This window comes from Heptranchias perlo, chromosome 12 (assembly GCF_035084215.1).
Source record: "Heptranchias perlo isolate sHepPer1 chromosome 12, sHepPer1.hap1, whole genome shotgun sequence".
In the NCBI taxonomy this organism is placed as follows: Eukaryota; Metazoa; Chordata; class Chondrichthyes; order Hexanchiformes; family Hexanchidae; genus Heptranchias; species Heptranchias perlo.
In genome coordinates, this window is record NC_090336.1 from 21,401,343 (window position 1) to 21,419,578 (window position 18,236).

An 18,236-nucleotide genomic window follows, 5' to 3' on the forward strand; every position below is an offset into this window, starting at 1 on the left:
AGAATTCAGTCGGTGAGCGGCGGGAGAGAGCGAGACCAGAGCGGGGATATAAACAGCGCGGAGAGAGCGAGAGTTCAGTCGGTGAGCGGCGGGAGAGAGCGAGACCAGAGCGGGGATATAAACAGCGCGGAGAGAGCGAGAGTTCAGTCGGTGAGCAGCGGGAGATCGAGACCAGAGCGGGGATATAAACAGCGCGGAGAGAGCGAGAATTCAGTTGGTGAGCGGCGGGAAAGAGCGAGACCAGAGCGGGGATATAAACAGCGCGGAGAGAGCGAGAATTCAGTCGGTGAGCGGCGGGAGAGAGCGAGACCAGAGCGGGGATATAAACAGCGCGGAGAAAGCGAGAATTCAGTCGGTGAGCGGCGGGAGAGAGCGAGACCAGAGCGGGGATATAAACAGCGCGGAGAGAGCGAGAATTCAGTCGGTGAGCGGCGGGAAAGAGCGAGACCAGAGCGGGGATAAAAACAGCGCGGAGAAAGCGAGAATTCAGTCGGTGAGCGGCGGGAAAGAGCGAGACCAGAGCGGGGATATAAACAGCGCGGAGAGAGCGAGATTTCAGTCGGTGAGCGGCGGGAGAGAGCGAGACCAGAGCGGGGATATAAACAGCGCGGAGAGAGCGAGATTTCAGTCGGTGAGCGGCGGGAAAGAGCGAGACCAGAGCGGGGATATAAACAGCGCGGAGAGAGCGGGAGTTCAGTCGGTGAGCGGCGGGAAAGAGCGAGACCAGAGCGGGGATATAAACAGCGCGGAGAGAGCGAGAGTTCAGTCGGTGAGTGGCGGGAGAGAGCGAGACCAGAGCGGGGATATAAACAGCGCGGAGAGAGCGAGAGTTCAGTCGGTGAGCGGCGGGAGAGAGCGAGACCAGAGCGGAGATATAAACAGCGCGGAGAGAGCGAGAGTTCAGTCGGTGAGCGGCGGGAGAGAGCGAGACCAGAGCGGAGATATAAACAGCGCGGAGAGAGCGAGAGTTCAGTCGGTGAGCGGCGGGAAAGAGCGAGACCAGAGCGGGGATATAAACAGTGCGGAGAGAGCGAGAGTTCAGTCGGTGAGTGGCGGGAGAGAGCGAGACCAGAGCGGGGATATAAACAGCGCGGAGAGAGCGGGAGTTCAGTCGGTGAGCGGCGGGAGAGAGCGAGACCAGAGCGGGGATATAAACAGCGCGGAGAGAGCGGGAGTTCAGTCGGTGAGCGGCGGGAGAGAGCGAGACCAGAGCGGGGATATAAACAGCGCGGAGAGAGCGAGAGTTCAGTCGGTGAGCGGCGGGAGAGAGCGAGACCGGAGCGGGGATATAAACAGCGCGGAGAGAGCGAGAGTTCAGTCGGTGAGCGGCGGGAGAGAGCGAGACCAGAGCGGGGATATAAACAGCGCGGAGAGAGCGGGAGTTCAGTCGGTGAGCGGCGGGAGAGAGCGAGACCAGAGCGGGGATATAAACAGCGCGGAGAAAGCGAGAGTTCAGTCGGTGAGCGGCGGGAAAGAGCGAGACCAGAGCGGGGATATAAACAGCGCGGAGAGAGCGAGAGTTCAGTCGGTGAGCGGCGGGAGAGAGCGAGACCAGAGCGGGGATATAAACAGTGCGGAGAGAGCGGGAGTTCAGTCGGTGAGCGGCGGGAAAGAGCGAGACCAGAGCGGGGATATAAACAGCGCGGAGAAAGCGAGAGTTCAGTCGGTGAGCGGCGGGAAAGAGCGAGACCAGAGCGGGGATATAAACAGCGCGGAGAAAGCGAGAATTCAGTCGGTGAGCGGCGGGAGAGAGCGAGACCAGAGCGGGGATATAAACAGTGCGGAGAGAGCGAGAGTCCAGTCGGTGAGCGGCGGGAGAGAGCGAGACCAGAGCGGGGATATAAACAGCGCGGAGAGAGCGAGACCAGAGCGGGGATATAAACAGCGCGGAGAGAGCGAGAGTTCAGTCGGTGAGCGGCGGGAGAGAGCGAGACCAGAGCGGGGATATAAACAGCGCGGAGAGAGCGAGAGTTCAGTCGGTGAGCGGCGGGAGAGAGCGAGACCAGAGCGGGGATATAAACAGCGCGGAGAGAGCGAGAGTTCAGTCGGTGAGCGGCGGGAGAGAGCGAGACCAGAGCGCGGATATAAACAGCGCGGAGAGAGCGAGAGTTCAGTCGGTGAGCGGCGGGAGAGAGCGAGAGTTCAGTCGGCGAGCGGCGGGAGAGAGCGAGACCAGAGCGCGGATATAAACAGCGCGGAGAGAGCGAGAGTTCAGTCGGTGAGCGGCGGGAGAGAGCGAGAGTTCAGTCGGCGAGCGGCGGGAGAGAGCGAGACCAGAGCGGAGATATAAACAGCGCGGAGAGAGCGAGACCAGAGCTTACTCTGAGAGCGAGACTCTGAGACCAGCAGCAGTTCGAGGTGACGTCACCAGTCAGAAAGTGACGCGGCACAGGGGAGGCAGCTGATTGGTGAGTAGGTTCAGTGAGTATTTCTACCATTTTACTGTAAGTAAAGTAATAAGAAAGGGAAGGTCTGCAGGTTTTATGGCAGGTAGTGTTTTTTTTAGTGAACCTAGGTCCCTAGTATAGTTAACATTTTCTAATTTCAACGTAATTTAAAAGGGGTAACTAAGCTAAGGCAAGTCATGGCAGCAGACCTCGCACCCGTGATATGCTCCTCCTGCAAGATGTGGGAAGTCATGGACACTACCAGTGTCCCTGCCGACCATGTGTGCAGGAAGTGTGTCCACCTGCAGCTACTGACCGATCGTATCTCGGAGCTGGAGCTGCGGGTGGATTCACTGTGGAGCATCCGCGATGCGGAGAAACTCGTGGATAGCACGTTTAGCGAGTTGGTCACACCGCAGGTAAAGGGAGTACAGGCAGGAAGTGAATGGGTGACCACCAGGCAGAGTAAGAGGTGCAGGCAGGTAGTGCAGGGGTCCCCTGTGGCCATCCCCCTCTCAAACAGGTATATCGTTTTGGATACTGTTGGGGAAGATGGCTCTCCAGGGGAAGGTGACAGCGGCCAGGTTCATGGCACCGTGGCTGGCTCTGCTGCACAGGAGGGCGGGAAAAAGAGTGGCAGAGCTATAGTGATAGGGGACTCGATTGTAAGGGGAATAGACAGGCGTTTCTGCGGACGCAACCGAGACTCCAGGATGGTATGTTGCCTCCCTGGTGCAAGGGTCAGGGATGTCTCGGAGCGGCTGCAGGACATTCTGGAGGGGGAGGGTGAACAGCCAGTTGTCGTGGTGCATATAGGTCCCAACGATATAGGTAAAAAACGGGATGAGGTCCTACAAGCTGAATTTAGGGAGTTAGGAGTTAAACTAAAAAGTAGGACCTCAAAGGTAGTAATCTCAGGATTGCTACCAGTGCCACGGGCAAGTCAGAGTAGGAATGACAGGATAGCTAGGATGAATACGTGGCTTGAGAGATGGTGCAAGAGGGAGGGATTCAAATTCCTGGGCCATTGGAACCGGTTCTGGGGGAGGTGGGACCAGTACAAATTGGACGGTCTGCATCTGGGCAGGACTGGAACCAATGTCCTAGGGGGAGTGTTTGCTAGTGCTGTTGGGGAGGGTTTAAACTAATGTGGCAGGGGGATGGGAACCGATGCAGGAAGTCAGTGGGAAGTAAAGTGGTGACAGAAACAAAAGGCAGTAAGGGAGAGTGTACAAAACATGACCGGACAGATGGTCTGAGAAAGCAGGGCAAAGACCAAGGGAAGTCTAGATTAAACTGCATTTATTTCAATGCAAGAAGTCTGATGGGCAAGGCAGATGAACTCAGGGCATGGATGGGTACATGGGACTGGGATGTTATAGCTATTACTGAAACATGGCTAAGGGAGGGGCAGGACTGGCAGCTCAATGTTCCAGGGTACAGATGCTATAGGAAAGATAGAGGAGGGGGAGTTGCATTCTTGATGAGGGAGAACATCACGTCAGTAGTGAGAGGGGATATATCCGAGGGTTCGCCCACTGAGTCTATATGGGTAGAACTGAAAAATAAGAAGGGAGAGATCACTTTGAGAGGATTGTACTACAGACCCCCAAATAGTCAACGGGAAATTGAGGAGCAAATATGTAAGGAGATTACAGACAGCTGCAAGAAAAATAGGGTGGTAATAGTAGGAGACTTTAACTTTGCCAACATTGACTGGGACAGCCATAGCATTAGGGGCTTGGATGGAGAGAAATTTGTTGAGTGTATTCAGGAGGAATTTCTCATTCAGTATGTGGATGGCCCGACTAGAGAGGGGGCAAAACTTGACCTCCTCTTGGGAAATAAGGAAGGGCAGGTGACAGAAGTGTTAGTGAGGGATCACTTTGGGACCAGTGATCATAATTCCATTAGTTTTAAGATAGCTATGGAGAATGATAGGTCTGGCCCAAAAGTTAAAATTCTAAGTTGGGGAAAGGCCAATTTTGATGGTATTGGACAGGAACTTTCAGAAGTTGATTGGGAGAGTCTGTTGGCAGGCAAAGGGACGTCTGGTAAGTGGGAGGCTTTCAAAAGTGTGTTAACCAGAGTTCAGGGTAAGCACATTCCTTATAAAGTGAAGGGCAAGGCTGGTAGAAGTAGGGAACCTTGGATGACTCGGGAGGTTGAGGCCCTAGTCAAAAAGAAGAAGGAGGCATATGACATGCATAGACAGCTGGGATCAAGTGGATCCCTTGAAGAGTATAGAGATTGCCGGAGTAGATTTGAGAGAGAAATCAGGAGGGCAAAAAGGGGACATGAGATTGCTTTGGCAGATAAGGCAAAGGAGAATCCAAAGAGCTTCTACAAATACATAAAGGGCAAAAGAGTAATTAGGGAGAGAGTAGGGCCTCTTAAGGATCAATAAGGTCATCTATGTGCGGAACCACAAGAGATGGGTGAGATCCTAAATGAATATTTCACATCGGTATTTACGGTTGAGAAAGGCATGGATGTTAGGGAACTTGGGGAAATAAATAGTGATGTCTTGAGGAGTGTACATATTACAGAGAGGGAGGTGCTGGAAGTCTTAACGCGCATCAAGGTAGATAAATCTCCGGGACCTGATGAAATGTATCCCAGGACGTTATGGGAGGTTAGGGAGGAAATTGCGGGTCCCCTAGCAGAGATATTTGAATCATCGACAGCTACAGGTGAGGTGCCTGAAGATTGGAGGGTAGCAAATGTTGTGCCTTTGTTTAAGAAGGGCGGCAGGGAAAAAGGGAAAGGCCTGGGAACTACAGACCAGTGAGCCTGACATCTGTAGTGGGTGAGTTGTTAGAGGGTATTCTGAGGGACAGGATCTACAGGCATTTGGAGAGGCAGGGACTGATTAGGAACAGTCAGCATGGTTTTGTGAGAGGAAAATCATGTCTCACGAATTTGATTGAGTTTTTTGAAGGGGTAACCAAGAAGATAGATGAGGGCTGTGCAGTAGACGTGGTCTACATGGACTTTAGCAAAGCCTTTGACAAAGTACCGCATGGTAGGTTGTTACATAAGGTTAAATCTCACGGGATCCAAGGTGAGGTAGCCAATTGGATACAAAATTGGCTTGACGACAGAAGACAGAGGGTGGTTGTAGAGGGTTGTTTTTCAAACTGGAGGCCTGTGACCAGCGGTGTGCCTCAGGGATCGGTGCTGGGTCCGCTGTTATTTGTTATTTATATTAATGATTTGGATGAGAATTTAGGAGGCGTGGTTAGTAAGTTTGCAGATGACACCAAGATTGGTGGCATTGTGGACAGTGAAGAAGGTTATCTAGGATTGCAACGGGATCTTGATAAATTGGGCCAGTGGGCCGATGAATGGCAGATGGAGTTTAATTTAGATAAATGTGAGGTGATGCATTTTGGTAGATCAAATCGGGCCAGGACCTACTCCGTTAATGGTAGGGCGTTGGGGAGAGTTATAGAACAAAGAGATCTAGGAGTACAGGTTCATAGCTCCTTGAAAGTGGAGTCACAGGTGGATAGGGTGGTGAAGAAGGCATTCAGCATGCTTGGTTTCATTGGTCAGAACATTGAATGCAGGAGTTGGGATGTCTTGTTGAAGTTGTACAAGACATTAATAAGGCCACACTTGGAATACTGTGTACAGTTCTGGTCACCCTATTATAGAAAGGATATTATTAAACTAGAAAGAGTGCAGAAAAGATTTACTAGGATGCTACCGGGACTTGATGGTTCGACTTATAGGGAGAGGTTGGATAGACTGAGACTTTTTTCCCTGGAGAGTAGGAGGTTTAGGGGTGATCTTATAGAAGTCTATAAAATAATGAGGGGCATAGATAATGAGGGGCCAGAGGCAGTAGTAGAGGCGGGTACAATTTTGTCTTTTAAAAAGCATTTGGACAGTTACATAGGTAAGATGGGTATAGAGGGATATGGGCCAAGTGCAGGCAATTGGGACTAGCTTAGTGGTATAAACGGGGCGACATGGACATGTTGGGCCGAAGGGCCTGTTTCCATGTTGTAAACTTCTATGATTCTATGATTCTGCTGGAGGGGATAGGGATGGGTAACACGGCACTGTTGCTTGGTCCATCTGTCTATCCGTACTAACTGTCCACCTCAAAAATCCTTGGGCAGGATCAGACTCTGCTGTTATTTTCTCTTCCCCACCCCCCAAACATCAAATAGGCTGCCAATACTTACTGTCAAGGCTCACATATGAAGAATGGCTACATGAGTGAGATACAATCGGTGACCAGCTGTGAAGCTATACCCTGGAATCAGCACCTGCAGGACAGGGGAGGGAGAGATAAGGGGAGGAGAAAACTGGTTTGAAATACCCCTGGACCCCTTTAACAAATCACCTGGGTGACATTATCTTGTGACACAGTAGCAGGGAAGAAAGGTAGATGAAATAAAATTAAACAGAGTGTTTAGAAGAATGGAGAGAGTAAAAAGGAATTCTGCACATCCCAGGACACTAGAGTACCCCGTTGGGAAGATAATCGAGAGGCAGTGGAGGAATGGTTGAGTCTTATTGTACTTTGTACACTCAGTGGTTTACAGAATCTTTGTTATGTGTTAAATTTTTTTAGCCATGTGCAGATTTGGAGCATTTCATTTGTTGGGAGGGGTCTGTGGAGCAAGAACGCAACAGCTGTGCATTTCCCATTCAGATTGGCATGTGGCCCTCAGACATTTCAGCCACATGTTTGGGTAGGAGAGACAACCTTTAGTTGGGGGACGTATCTTCTCACTGCAAGTTTTCAGAATTATGCTAACTTGTGCACTGCTGGAAACTCTGTGCTCTGAGCACTATCCCAGACAGCCAAAAGGCAGGATCTGCAGGTGCTGCGTGGGCAGTTGAGGACCAGGAAGCATTGTTCAGGAGGGCTAGAGAAGTGGGCAATATGTGGGAGTGCACCCTAGCAGTTGCAACTCCTCCAAACCAATTTGACAAAGAATTGGAATTTGTTTTTGGTTGGCGTATGTTTGCTGCTTCATTCTGATCTGAGCTCCCCTCATTCTGTCGCAGGTGGGGGGTGGGAGTGAATGCAAATTCTCTTCCATTCCTATATTGTTGGATGGTCACCTTGGTCTTGCCCCAGACAAAAGGGAAGGAAAGTCCAAAGGGACTTATTGGAAAAATATAAAGATATTAAAATAACATGGCGGTCCTTATTAGCTGGGGGTGGGGGGATGAGAAAATTGATGTTTTATTTTTTTCAGTATGTAGCAGGGGAGCACATTGAACAAAAACTAGTGGTCCCCCCACTTATTATTTCCTTCAGCTTAGACTTTCTATTTTCTCTTGATGTCACATGTTTATGTGGTTTTGGTTGATATGTCGGCTATGGAGCTGTAGTTCTAAGAAGGCTATTTCCACTGAAGCTTGGAAGTTTAGTCTGGTCTCTGTCATAGGTTGTTGAGTAATGTGGAATTTGTTGGTCAGTTTCAAGCGCTCAGCCTCGTGGGCAGTTGACTGGTTTCCCCGACACCTTTCTCGTGTCAAACCTTGCGTGCACTTGAGGCTGGGGCGTCTGGAAGTTCTGTATTATGTCATTCTGGAGGAATGGGCTGATGTACGAGAGGTGCCAATGAGGTATAGACCTTGCTCCAGACTGTATTAGCGCCGCTCAGGAGTGCTCTGAGTGGTCATTGTGAGGGGTTACCACAAGGCAGGTTGTGAAGTGAGATTGAGAGGGACATTTCTACCTCCAAGCATGGAAGGGAGGTGTAGATGCAGTGGCTGTAATCCAGGCTGTAAAAGCCTTACGTACAGATAGACACTGGCTGATTAAACAGATATTCAAAAAAATAGTGTGTTAATCATAGGTTTCTTCCACCCCCTGTTTTGTCCCCTTTTCTGTTCTCTCCGAAAGATGCAGGCATCTTGCTAGGGTATAGTAATGAGGAAGTTCCAAATACATTGGCTTCCATGGTATTCCTCCTTACTCCATCCTTATTGGGTTGAAATCAAGACTCATCGCATCACCTCTTATTCTAATTGAATCCTAGATTTCACCACTGGAATTCCTTACCCCTCACTCTGCCCTTCTTCCTACAATTTATGGGTGTTTAAAGACCAAGCTTGGCTTCACATAAATGCTACTTTTTCAATTTACCTTATCTTCTATTCTTTTCAACCTCAGTCGTGCTGTGCACTATGAGCCTTGGCCCTGCATCCAGGTTTCTCAATTTAAATAAAAAATAGAGTGTTGGCAGGTTATTCAACCATGGAGGACATCAGAGCAGAGTCTGATTCTGTCCTCACCTGACATCCACACTTCCCAGTAGGAGACAGTGGATAGTGAGCAGGCAAAATAAAACTGCCTGGATTTCTGTTCTCCCGAGCCTAAGGGCACCGAAGCCAATTGTAGCACCCTAACTGCTGCCCTATCTGTCATCAGCTAAATCAGCAACCGAGCAGGAATTGAGCCCAGGACCTTCTGGTCTGTATGTCTTAGTACCACAATAGATATCATTGAATAGTTTACTCCTTCGCATCGCTGGAGCCCTTATTTCTGTCCTCGGCCAATCTGCTACTACAGACATTGTAGTAATCTAACCTTTTTTGGGTGTGTTTCTGCATTAAATCAAACTCCATTTGTTTTTGGAACCTTTTAGTGGGTTAATTGCAGTGTAAATGGAGACCCAGCACCACCTGGCTCAGTTTGTGCAAACTATCTAATGTTACCTGTACATGCTGTAAAGCAGTGTTGTCCAATAGAAATCACTGACTAGCCACAGGTGTGGCTACAGCGACACCATTTCAGCCACAGGCACTAATTTTAGTAGAAAACACAATACCGGTAAACGTATTTCATACGTATATTTACTGAACAAACATCTACCGCCGTTCAGTGCGACACCTAGCAATCTTTCTCTTTCACCAAAGTCAGGAATTCTGGAATTAATTTATCAGACACAGTACATCTTAGTGCAGCTTCTAGGATTGTGCCCAGCAGTTGCGGGCGGTGCTTTGACTCCATCAGACTGATTGCTGAGAATGTTGACTCGCGCAACAGGCAGTGCCAGACCCCACCTTGCCCTCCAGAACACGTTTGGATGCTGCTTGCCATTTGCCATGACATGCCTATTGGAGCTGCTCATTATTGGTCAGGTTTGCTTTCATCTGCTAGCCTGGAGCGCTTATTCCGATTGATCGAGCTGACCAGGATGACAGATCCCCTCTCCGCACAATGTTGCTGGTGTTTCCATTGTGCTGAAGGCTGGCATTTTCACTCATGTTTCACACCATCTTAGCAGATAACTAATAATCAGTAACTAAGAAAGCCAAGCACATATGGCAATCAAAAAACACTTGCATGCTCTGCATTTCATCTTACCAACAAACTCACAAAAAGGTTAAATTACACTTGCATACGCCGTGTGAACGTGAGTATTTAGATCACATGTCCAACAAGAGTGTCTATTACTCATTTTTTATTTACTAATCAAAAATGCAATTGGCCACATCTGCTGGAAAGAGGAAGGCATGTCTAGTGGGGTCTGCTGCATTTTATATCCACAAAAATACCGGTTTAGCATGCTTGGGTTTGGCCGGGTCCTCTTTGGTTCCCAGAACGGAACAAAGTTGCAATTGCCATTCCATCCACTGGAGTTGTTCCAGGATGCTCTCCGTCAATAACATCATATTAGGGCCTGGTGGTGAGGAGGGGGCCTGACCTGGTGGCAAACTTGCCATTTGGGGAAAAAAAAGTCAACATTTTTATTTATTTTTAATATAAAACTGTGGAATATTTTTAGTCATCGTCTATTCTCTTCTCCCCCCCCCCACTACCGAATTTCCTTCCTCTTTAAGAAATGAACTGTAGTTCGTGCTAATTCAGGCTACAGATTCATCAGTGCCTCTGTTTACAGTTCCATCTGAGTTTAGAGGAAGATCTCTGGCTGTGGTCTTTCTATGGTATTACCCAGACTTACGAGTTTTACACAGATTTGTTTGAACCCTTCAAGTCATAAACATTCAAGTTTTTAAAAAGAAACCTGAATTGAGCTTCCCGAAAGCTGAGTAGGTAAATAGGTGCCAAGTGTGTCACTGAAGCGCACAGCCCAGACACAATCTCTGGTCTGTACTGAGTTATCTGATCTCAACCAGAGCAGCAATTAGGGCGCTGCAACTGGTCTTAATTTGCTGGCCTGGGTTAAGGAAGAATCGGTCCCAGTTCCTACTCCTGATTGTTATACACTGACCCCTGCTGTAAAAGGTGCATTTGGACATCGAGTGAGAGCAGGATTGGGAACAGGTGAGAACAATGATGGCATTCTGTTGGACAGTTGAGGGGACGACACTCACTACCTAGGCTCGCACGTGAAGAGGATGAGGTAATGGGGCTGCCACTCCTGCCAATGCCTATTGAATTGTAACCTTACAAAAGTCCTTGCCTTCACGAGGAGAGGAAATTGGAAAATAAAATTGCATCACAATCAGACCTGCAATGGAACTGGGTCCAATTCCAACTTCTGTTGGTTTCCTATTTTTCCCAAACTGGAAAAGGCCAGATTCATAGTGCCAGCCTGTGGTCTGTCATCACAGAATGGATGTTTCTGTTGCATAGTCTCTGAAGCCATGGTCAAAATGCTGATGTGATCAGCCGACATCAGCAGACGGAATCCATCCCAATTTACAAAATGGCAGCTGGAAGTGAAATGCTGCTTACCATACAGACAGCAATCAGGAGCGGGAACTCTAGCTGATGTTTCACCTCTGTAGCCCAGATGTGCTGAAGCCAATTGTGGCGATTTCTCCCTCTCCCACAGCTGCCCAGGTGAGGTCAGCTAAGGGATTGAATCTGGATGATGCAGTAACCTACTGAGCACTATAAACTGCATATCTGTTCCTATAAACATTAACCAAAGTCTTGCCATCCTTGTACATTATGGAAAATGTTAAATCAAATGATGTCAGGAAAAAAAATCAAAGGAAAAAAATCCCTGTGGTTATGGAGAGTAAGCGTGGAAGAATTAATAATGTGCAGTTTTGTGCGATTGTTGAGTATATGTGTGTGTGCATATATGTATGTATATGTTGAGAAGTAGTGAATCTCCTGAGGCACTCAAACTAAATCAAAGGATGTGCTGAGCCATGTTCAAAGGGAGCTCCAGCGGCAATAGAACTATAACATCATCGATTCAATTCTTAGACCTGTGCTCCTCACTGGGTATATGGGACTATGGAATTACCCCTATTATACCATGTAAAATGAAATGTTACTTTGATAAAGTTTGCATCCCTTTAAGGCTTTGAAATCTAAATAGTATTAAGAAAACACTTAACGAGTTCATGCATGAGTCAATTAAGATGCTGCAGAAATTGTCTGTCTGGCATTTTCTGTTACTAGGGAGTTCATCTATGTATTGCAAAGGGAGGTCTTTAACTATGTTTCTTTATATTTTGTTTCAAGTGTGGCACATAAATTTGCATTAGGCAAATTTCTAATGTCTAAAATGTGTCAGACACGGATATCGACTAGTACATATACTTACTACTAGTCGATCTCCCTGTGGCATTGCTCGCAAGGAGCTGAGGCCACGTGTAATCTTCAGATGAAGTGGAGTTCGAGGGCAAGGGATAATTAGACCAGGGCATGCAGATGTAATTCACTCTCCATTTTAAAGTAATACATTTGCCAAGTGTATAACAGCAAATACACTGAAAGCACAGGTGAGAGTTCCCCAAGCCGTGTTGGAAATCCAGTTTCCATCCTGCTTCTAGCATTAGGACAAGGAGCAGAGAGAATGCAAGAAGGCTCATAGCCTCTAATCTCCTGTACCCTCCTCAATATTACCAGACCCCTCCAGTAGGACAACAGCAACAACAACTTGCATTTATATATCGCCTTTAATGTAGTAAAATGTCCCAAGGCACCTCACAGGAGTGTTATCAAACAAAATTTGACATGGAGCCACATGAGATATTAGGTGACCATAAGCTTGGTCAAAGAGGTAGGTTTTAAGGAGCATCTTAAAGGAGGCGAGAGAGATTTAGGGAGGGAATTCCAGAGCTTTGGGACAAGGCAATTGAAGGCACGGCCGCCAATGGTGGAACAATTACAATCGGGGATGCACGAGACAAGAATTGGAGGAGCGCAGAGATCTCGGAGGGTTGTAGGGCTGGAGGAGGTTACAGCGATAGGGAGGGGTGGAGCCATGGAGGGATTTGAAAACAAGGATGAGAATTTTAAAATTCAGGTGTTCCTGGACCGGGAGCCAGTGTAGGTCAGCAAGCACAGGGGTGATGGGTGAACGGCACTTGGTGCGAGTTAGGATATGGGCAGCAGAATTTTGGAGGAGCTCAAGTTTATGGAGGGTGGAAGATGGGAGGCCGGCCTGGAGAGCATTGGAATAGTCAAGCCTGAGGTGACAAAGACTGCACCCTACACCCCCGCGCTTCCAGGTATCCCTCTGCCCAATCCTCCCATACTGTACGATCCACTTGCCCAATTTTTCAGCATTCCAGATTGTGGGAGCTCCTTCCAATTCTCAGTGTCTAGCACCCGCTTCCAGACCCCTTATGCTGTGCTCCCAAACCCACAATCCCCTGTTCCCCAAGCACCGCCACAACCCCATCCCGTTCCTCGCAGACCTCACTGTTCTCTTCCGGGTGCTTTCAGTCCCTGACAACCCTCCTGCCACCTCCAGGCCCCTAAAGCTCTGCTGAATTGCTCCCATTCCTCAGGAGTGCCCTTATAGCACTGCAAAATTCCCAGAATACCTGTCCCAGTACTACCTTCCCACTTCTCCCGGACCCCACAACGACCCTCCCACCACTTGTTCACCCTATAACTCTCCTCCCACCACTACCACAACCTCTCCAAGTGCCCTTGGACCTGGGACTCCCCTTGTACTGCTCCCACATCCAAAAGACCTCCTCCTCCAATGCTCACACACCCTGGTACCCACTCTCCTGTTCCAAAATCCTGGCCCTCCTGTTCCAGACCCCGGATTACCTCCACACCACTGTCACACCCCAGAACCTCCTCCTCACCACTGTCATACTAGAACCGCCCCCCGAGCACGGTCGCGCCCCGGAACCGCCTCCCGAGCACGGTCGCGCCCCGGAACCGCCCCCCGAGCACGGTCGCGCCCCGGAACCGCCCCCCGAGCACGGTCGCGCCCCGGAACCGCCTCCCGAGCACGGTCGCGCCCCGGAACCGCCTCCCGAGCACGGTCGCGCCCCGGAACCGCCTCCCGAGCACGGTCGCGCCCCGGAACCGCCTCCCGAGCACGGTCGCGCTCCGGAACCGCCTCCCGAGCACGGTCGCGCCCCGGAACCGCCTCCCGAGCACGGTCGCGCCCCGGAACCGCCTCCCGAGCACGGTCGCGCCCCGGAACCGCCCCCCGAGCACGGTCGCGCCCCGGAACCGCCCCCCGAGCACGGTCGCGCCCCAAGGACACCAGTGCAAGATCACAGGACCTTTTCTCGGTACTCCGCTATCCCAATAACTCTGCCAATGTAAGCACACCTCACAAACACAGTCTCCCTCCACAGTATTGTCATAGCTCAGAACCACCCTCCAATGCTAAAAAAAAGTCCATAACACCCTGTAACTGCTGCTGAACCCTATCCTCCCCACTTGCCCCACATACCTGACTGAAATGAGCAATGCCAAAGGAGGTCCCCTAAAATGGTGTGCGAGTATGTGTATGTTGAGCGCGAGTGTTTGTGTATAAAGAAAGAACGAACCTGTGTTTATATAGCACCTTTCACAACCTCAAAGCATCTCAAAAGCTAGCGCTTTACAGCCAAGGAAGTGTAGTCATTGTAATGTAGGGAAACACAGCAGCCAGTTTGCGTACAACGAGGTCCCACAAACAGTAATAAGAATAATGACCAGATAATCTCTCTTAGTGATGTTGATTGAGGGGTAACTGTTAGCCAGGACACTAGGGAGTGTGCGTTTGTAGTGAGTGAGCAAGTATGTTGTGAGATTTATAGTGAGGCATAGCAAGCAATTCCAAACATTACAATAAAATAGAAACCACTTGATAAAATCCCAACCGGAATGTGGGAACCTTGCCAATATTCCAAAAGGAGTTTGTGTGATTCATGATTTGAAATAAACCCGGTAAAAGATTTAATGGTAATTCCAATTGTATAGCCTCCTTAGAATTTAAGACAATTTATGGATTCTACAAAATGAAATGGAAAGTACTGTCTTGGGGTTACTAGTTCACCCACACGTTTCTCAATTCCACTCCTCTACATAAAACGTCTTTACCACACAGTCAAGTTGCAGGAAGACTGGAATGAGATGAGAAATAATGTGGGAATGGCAGAAACAGCACAGGGAATTCTGGAAAGAGAGAAGGGAACAATTAAAGAAAAGTGGGGTGGGGGGGGGAAGAAATAATTTGCATTTCTATAGCGTCTTTCAAGTCCTCGGGATATTCCAAATTGCTTTGCAGGCAATGAATTACTTTGAAGTGTAATCACTGCTGTTTTGTAGGCAGAAGTGTTAGCCAGTTTGCGCACAGCAAGGTCCCACAGACAGCAGTGAGATAAATGACCAGATAATCTGTGTTTTGATGGCAGTCTGTCCTACCTGAAGCTATATTCACTAGTCTGGGTTGCCAGCCTTCCCCAACCATTCACTGTGCTGGGTGAGAAAAGTTAACAGCTTTGAATGGGAAGCATTTAACCCTCGAGCTTTGTTGACCTGGAGATTTCTCCAGTTTAGAATCTACTCTCCATTTCTGCTCTAGTTCCGCATGAAGAATTTACTCAGATCCACCCCACGTTTGAATGATGCTTCCCTGCAGCAGTCACCTAATTTATGAAGGGATTTAAGGGCCGATTCCCTTGTCAGATGTCAGGAGATAACAACGGTGTGAATGAGGGTTCCAGCAGTAGCAAGAGTGAGGTTGGGGCAGAGATTTGGATTAGGGTTCCAGGGGTGGTGGGGGCGAGGTAGGGGCAGAGTTCTGGATTAGGGTTCCAGGGGTGGTGGGGGCAAGGTAGGGGCAGAGGTGTAGATTAGGGTTCCAGGGGTGGTGGGGGCGAGGTAGGGGCAGAGGTGTAGATTAGGGTTCCAGGGGTGGTGGGGGTGTGAGGTAGGGGCAGAGGTGTGGATTAGGGTTCCAGGGGTGGTGGGGGTGTGAGGTAGGGGCAGAGGTGTGGATTAGGGTTCCAGGGGTGGTGGGGGCGAGGTAGGGGGCAGAGGTGTGGATTAGGGTTCCAGGGGTGGTGGGGGCGAGGTAGGGGCAGAGGTGTGGATTAGGGTTGCAGGGGTGGTGGGGGTGAGGTAGGGGCAGAGGTGTGGATTAGGGTTCCAGGGGTGGTGGGGGTGAGGTAGGGGCAGAGGTGTAGATTAGGGTTCCAGGGGTGGTGGGTGTGAGGTAGGGGCAGAGGTGTGGATTAGGGTTGCAGGGGTGGTGGGGGTGAGGTAGGGGCAGAGATGTGGATTAGGGTTCCAGGAGTGGTGGGGGTGAGAGGTAGGGGCAGAGGTGTGGATTAGGGTTCCAGGGGTGGTGGGGGTGTGAGGTAGGGGCAGAGGTGTGGATTAGGGTTCCAGGGGTGGTGGGGGTGTGAGGTAGGGGCAGAGGTGTAGATTAGGGTTCCAGGGGTGGTGGGGGTGTGAGGTAGGGGCAGAGGTGTAGATTAGGGTTCCAGGGGTGGTGGGGGTGAGGTAGGGGCAGAGGTGAGCACTGTTGCAAAGGTGGACACAGGTCTTGATGATGGATTTTGAAGCTTGGCTGAGGGTGAAACAGGACACTGTCCCAAAGCGCTTCACAGCCTTTGAATTATTTTTGAAATGAAGTCATTGTTTTTATGTAGGCAAACACGACAGCCAATTTGCAGGCAGCAAAGTCCCTTAGACAACAATAAAAATAAATGGCCAGATAATCTGTTTTGGTGGAGCTGGTTGATAAATGTTAGCCAGGACACCGGGAGAATTTTGCTGCTCTTCAAATAATGCCATGGAAACTCTCATGTTCACTGAGAGAGTGGACAAGGCCTTGGTTTAACATCTCATTCGAAAGACAGTACATCCAACAATGCAGCACTCCCTCAGTGCTGCACTGAAGCATATGCTCAAGTCCTGGGGTGGGCTTGAACCCACAACCTTCTAACTCGAGGCGAGAGTTCTACCAGTGAGCCAAGGTTGGCACAAAATGAAGTAATTATACACATGGATGATTTGGGAACATGGAAGGAGAGCAGTTATCATGTGGTAATGCTGGAGGCAGGATATGACTCTGTTGTAGTGGGTCAAACTGGGCTGTGCTGCTGGGGATGAGAAGAGCTGCAAAACTGTGATATTGGACTTGTCTGCATTGTTGGATAACGTCACTGAATCCCTTCCATCCTTGTTCGTCAGGTTTAATAATGATGCTTCGGAGAAGTTTCTCTCCAGCCTTCTGAACGTCAGCGTGACTGACGAGGATGACTACGGAACCTTCTCCTGTCTCATAAGGAAGGAAACGGCGACCTTCACGTTACAAAGAGAAAGTGAGTCAAGCACTGCCTGACTGTGGCAAGTGCTAGCAGTAAATGCCAAGACTTTTCTTATTGATAGAGGTGGATCCTCTTGTTTTGCTCCTCTTAAGCACATTGTTGGGGCAGAGTAGAGGAGCTTTAACTGTACTTGACCAGACTTGGGAGTGCTTGATGCTAACACTGAGCGCCTGGGATGGAAAGTGGCCCATTTGTCGGCACTTGCATCCCTCAACTTGATCAGCAAAAATTTACTAACAGTAAGACTTTTTAAAAAAAAAAATGGAGCTGCTGCTATTAGATGTCAGTACTTGCAGAGCAGCAAAGCATTTCATTCTGAGTAGGTTGAGAAATGAGGACCCCGGGTAGCCCAAAGGCAATTGATCCCCATCCAACAGAGTAAGGTTGCTGTTGGGTCAAGATTTTAATCCTCTTCCACTGTTTGCCGTTCCTTTGACCTTGCACTGAGACGTGACTACTGTTATTGCTCCGGTTACGTTCTATGTTGTGATGCTGTATGACCTGTTGCTGTGTGTTTCTCATAGTTATAATATGTGTTAGCTGGATGATTATTACTCTCTGTTTTACCTAATTAGTCTGTGCTGGGGATGTTGCATGGCTTGTTACTCTGTGTTTCTCTTGGTTAGTCTGTGCCAGGGTGCTGTGTGACCTGTTATTTACTGTCTTTCCCCTGGTTTGCAGACAATGCCAGCCATGTGCCAGCGGTACTGGGTGCTCTCCTGGTGCTCTTTGCATTGCTCCTGGCCGGATTGCTGTATGTGAAGTGCCGACTGGACCTGCGGCTCTGGTACAGAAACAAATACGGAGAGTTTGAAGTCAATGGTAGGTGATGTTTCCTCGGGGTGTTCGTTTTGACAGCCGAAAGCTCAATAACAGATGCCGAACCCATCAACAGCCCCTCTGTGAAACTCCGGGTAGATGATTTGAAAAAAGTCCTCAAACTATGTTTTCTGTTTCTTACCAGCTGCCCAATGTTCTCCCCTCCTCTTCTGCAGACACTAACTCTTGCTGGGATATGTTAGCCACCTCAAGTTTCTTCACCTAAACGGCCGTTCTTCATGTGTGAACCTTACTGTGGTGTCATAACAGCCAAACCCCATCCAGCCCTTACAAAGTTCACAAATGCACATTCTAGCAGGAGTCACTGGATAGTGATCAGGAACTCTGGGTCAGTTTTCCTCCCCCTAGCCCAGGTCACTGAAGCCAGTTATAGTGCCCCAACTGAGATCAGTTAGCACCGTATGATCAGGAACTGAATCTGGGACCTTCGTGGTCTGTGTGGCTCAGTACCACACCCAGCAATGCATTAACCCACAGAGAAGCTGGAAACGTGCAGTCAGGCTTGTAATCGTATTCCTATCATGTCTCAGTGCA

General features: G+C 49.2%; 1 protein-coding gene across 1 annotated transcript in view; it reads left to right on the forward strand.

The window, feature by feature from the left end:
• sigirr (single immunoglobulin and toll-interleukin 1 receptor (TIR) domain) overlaps window positions 1-18,236 on the forward strand; it is a 79,540-nt gene that overhangs the window by 48,803 nt on the left and 12,501 nt on the right. The window contains exons 4-5 of the mRNA XM_067993757.1: window positions 16,726-16,856; window positions 17,544-17,684. Of these exons, the coding sequence (XP_067849858.1) occupies window positions 16,726-16,856; window positions 17,544-17,684 (272 nt within the window). The remainder of the gene's footprint in view (window positions 1-16,725; window positions 16,857-17,543; window positions 17,685-18,236) is intronic.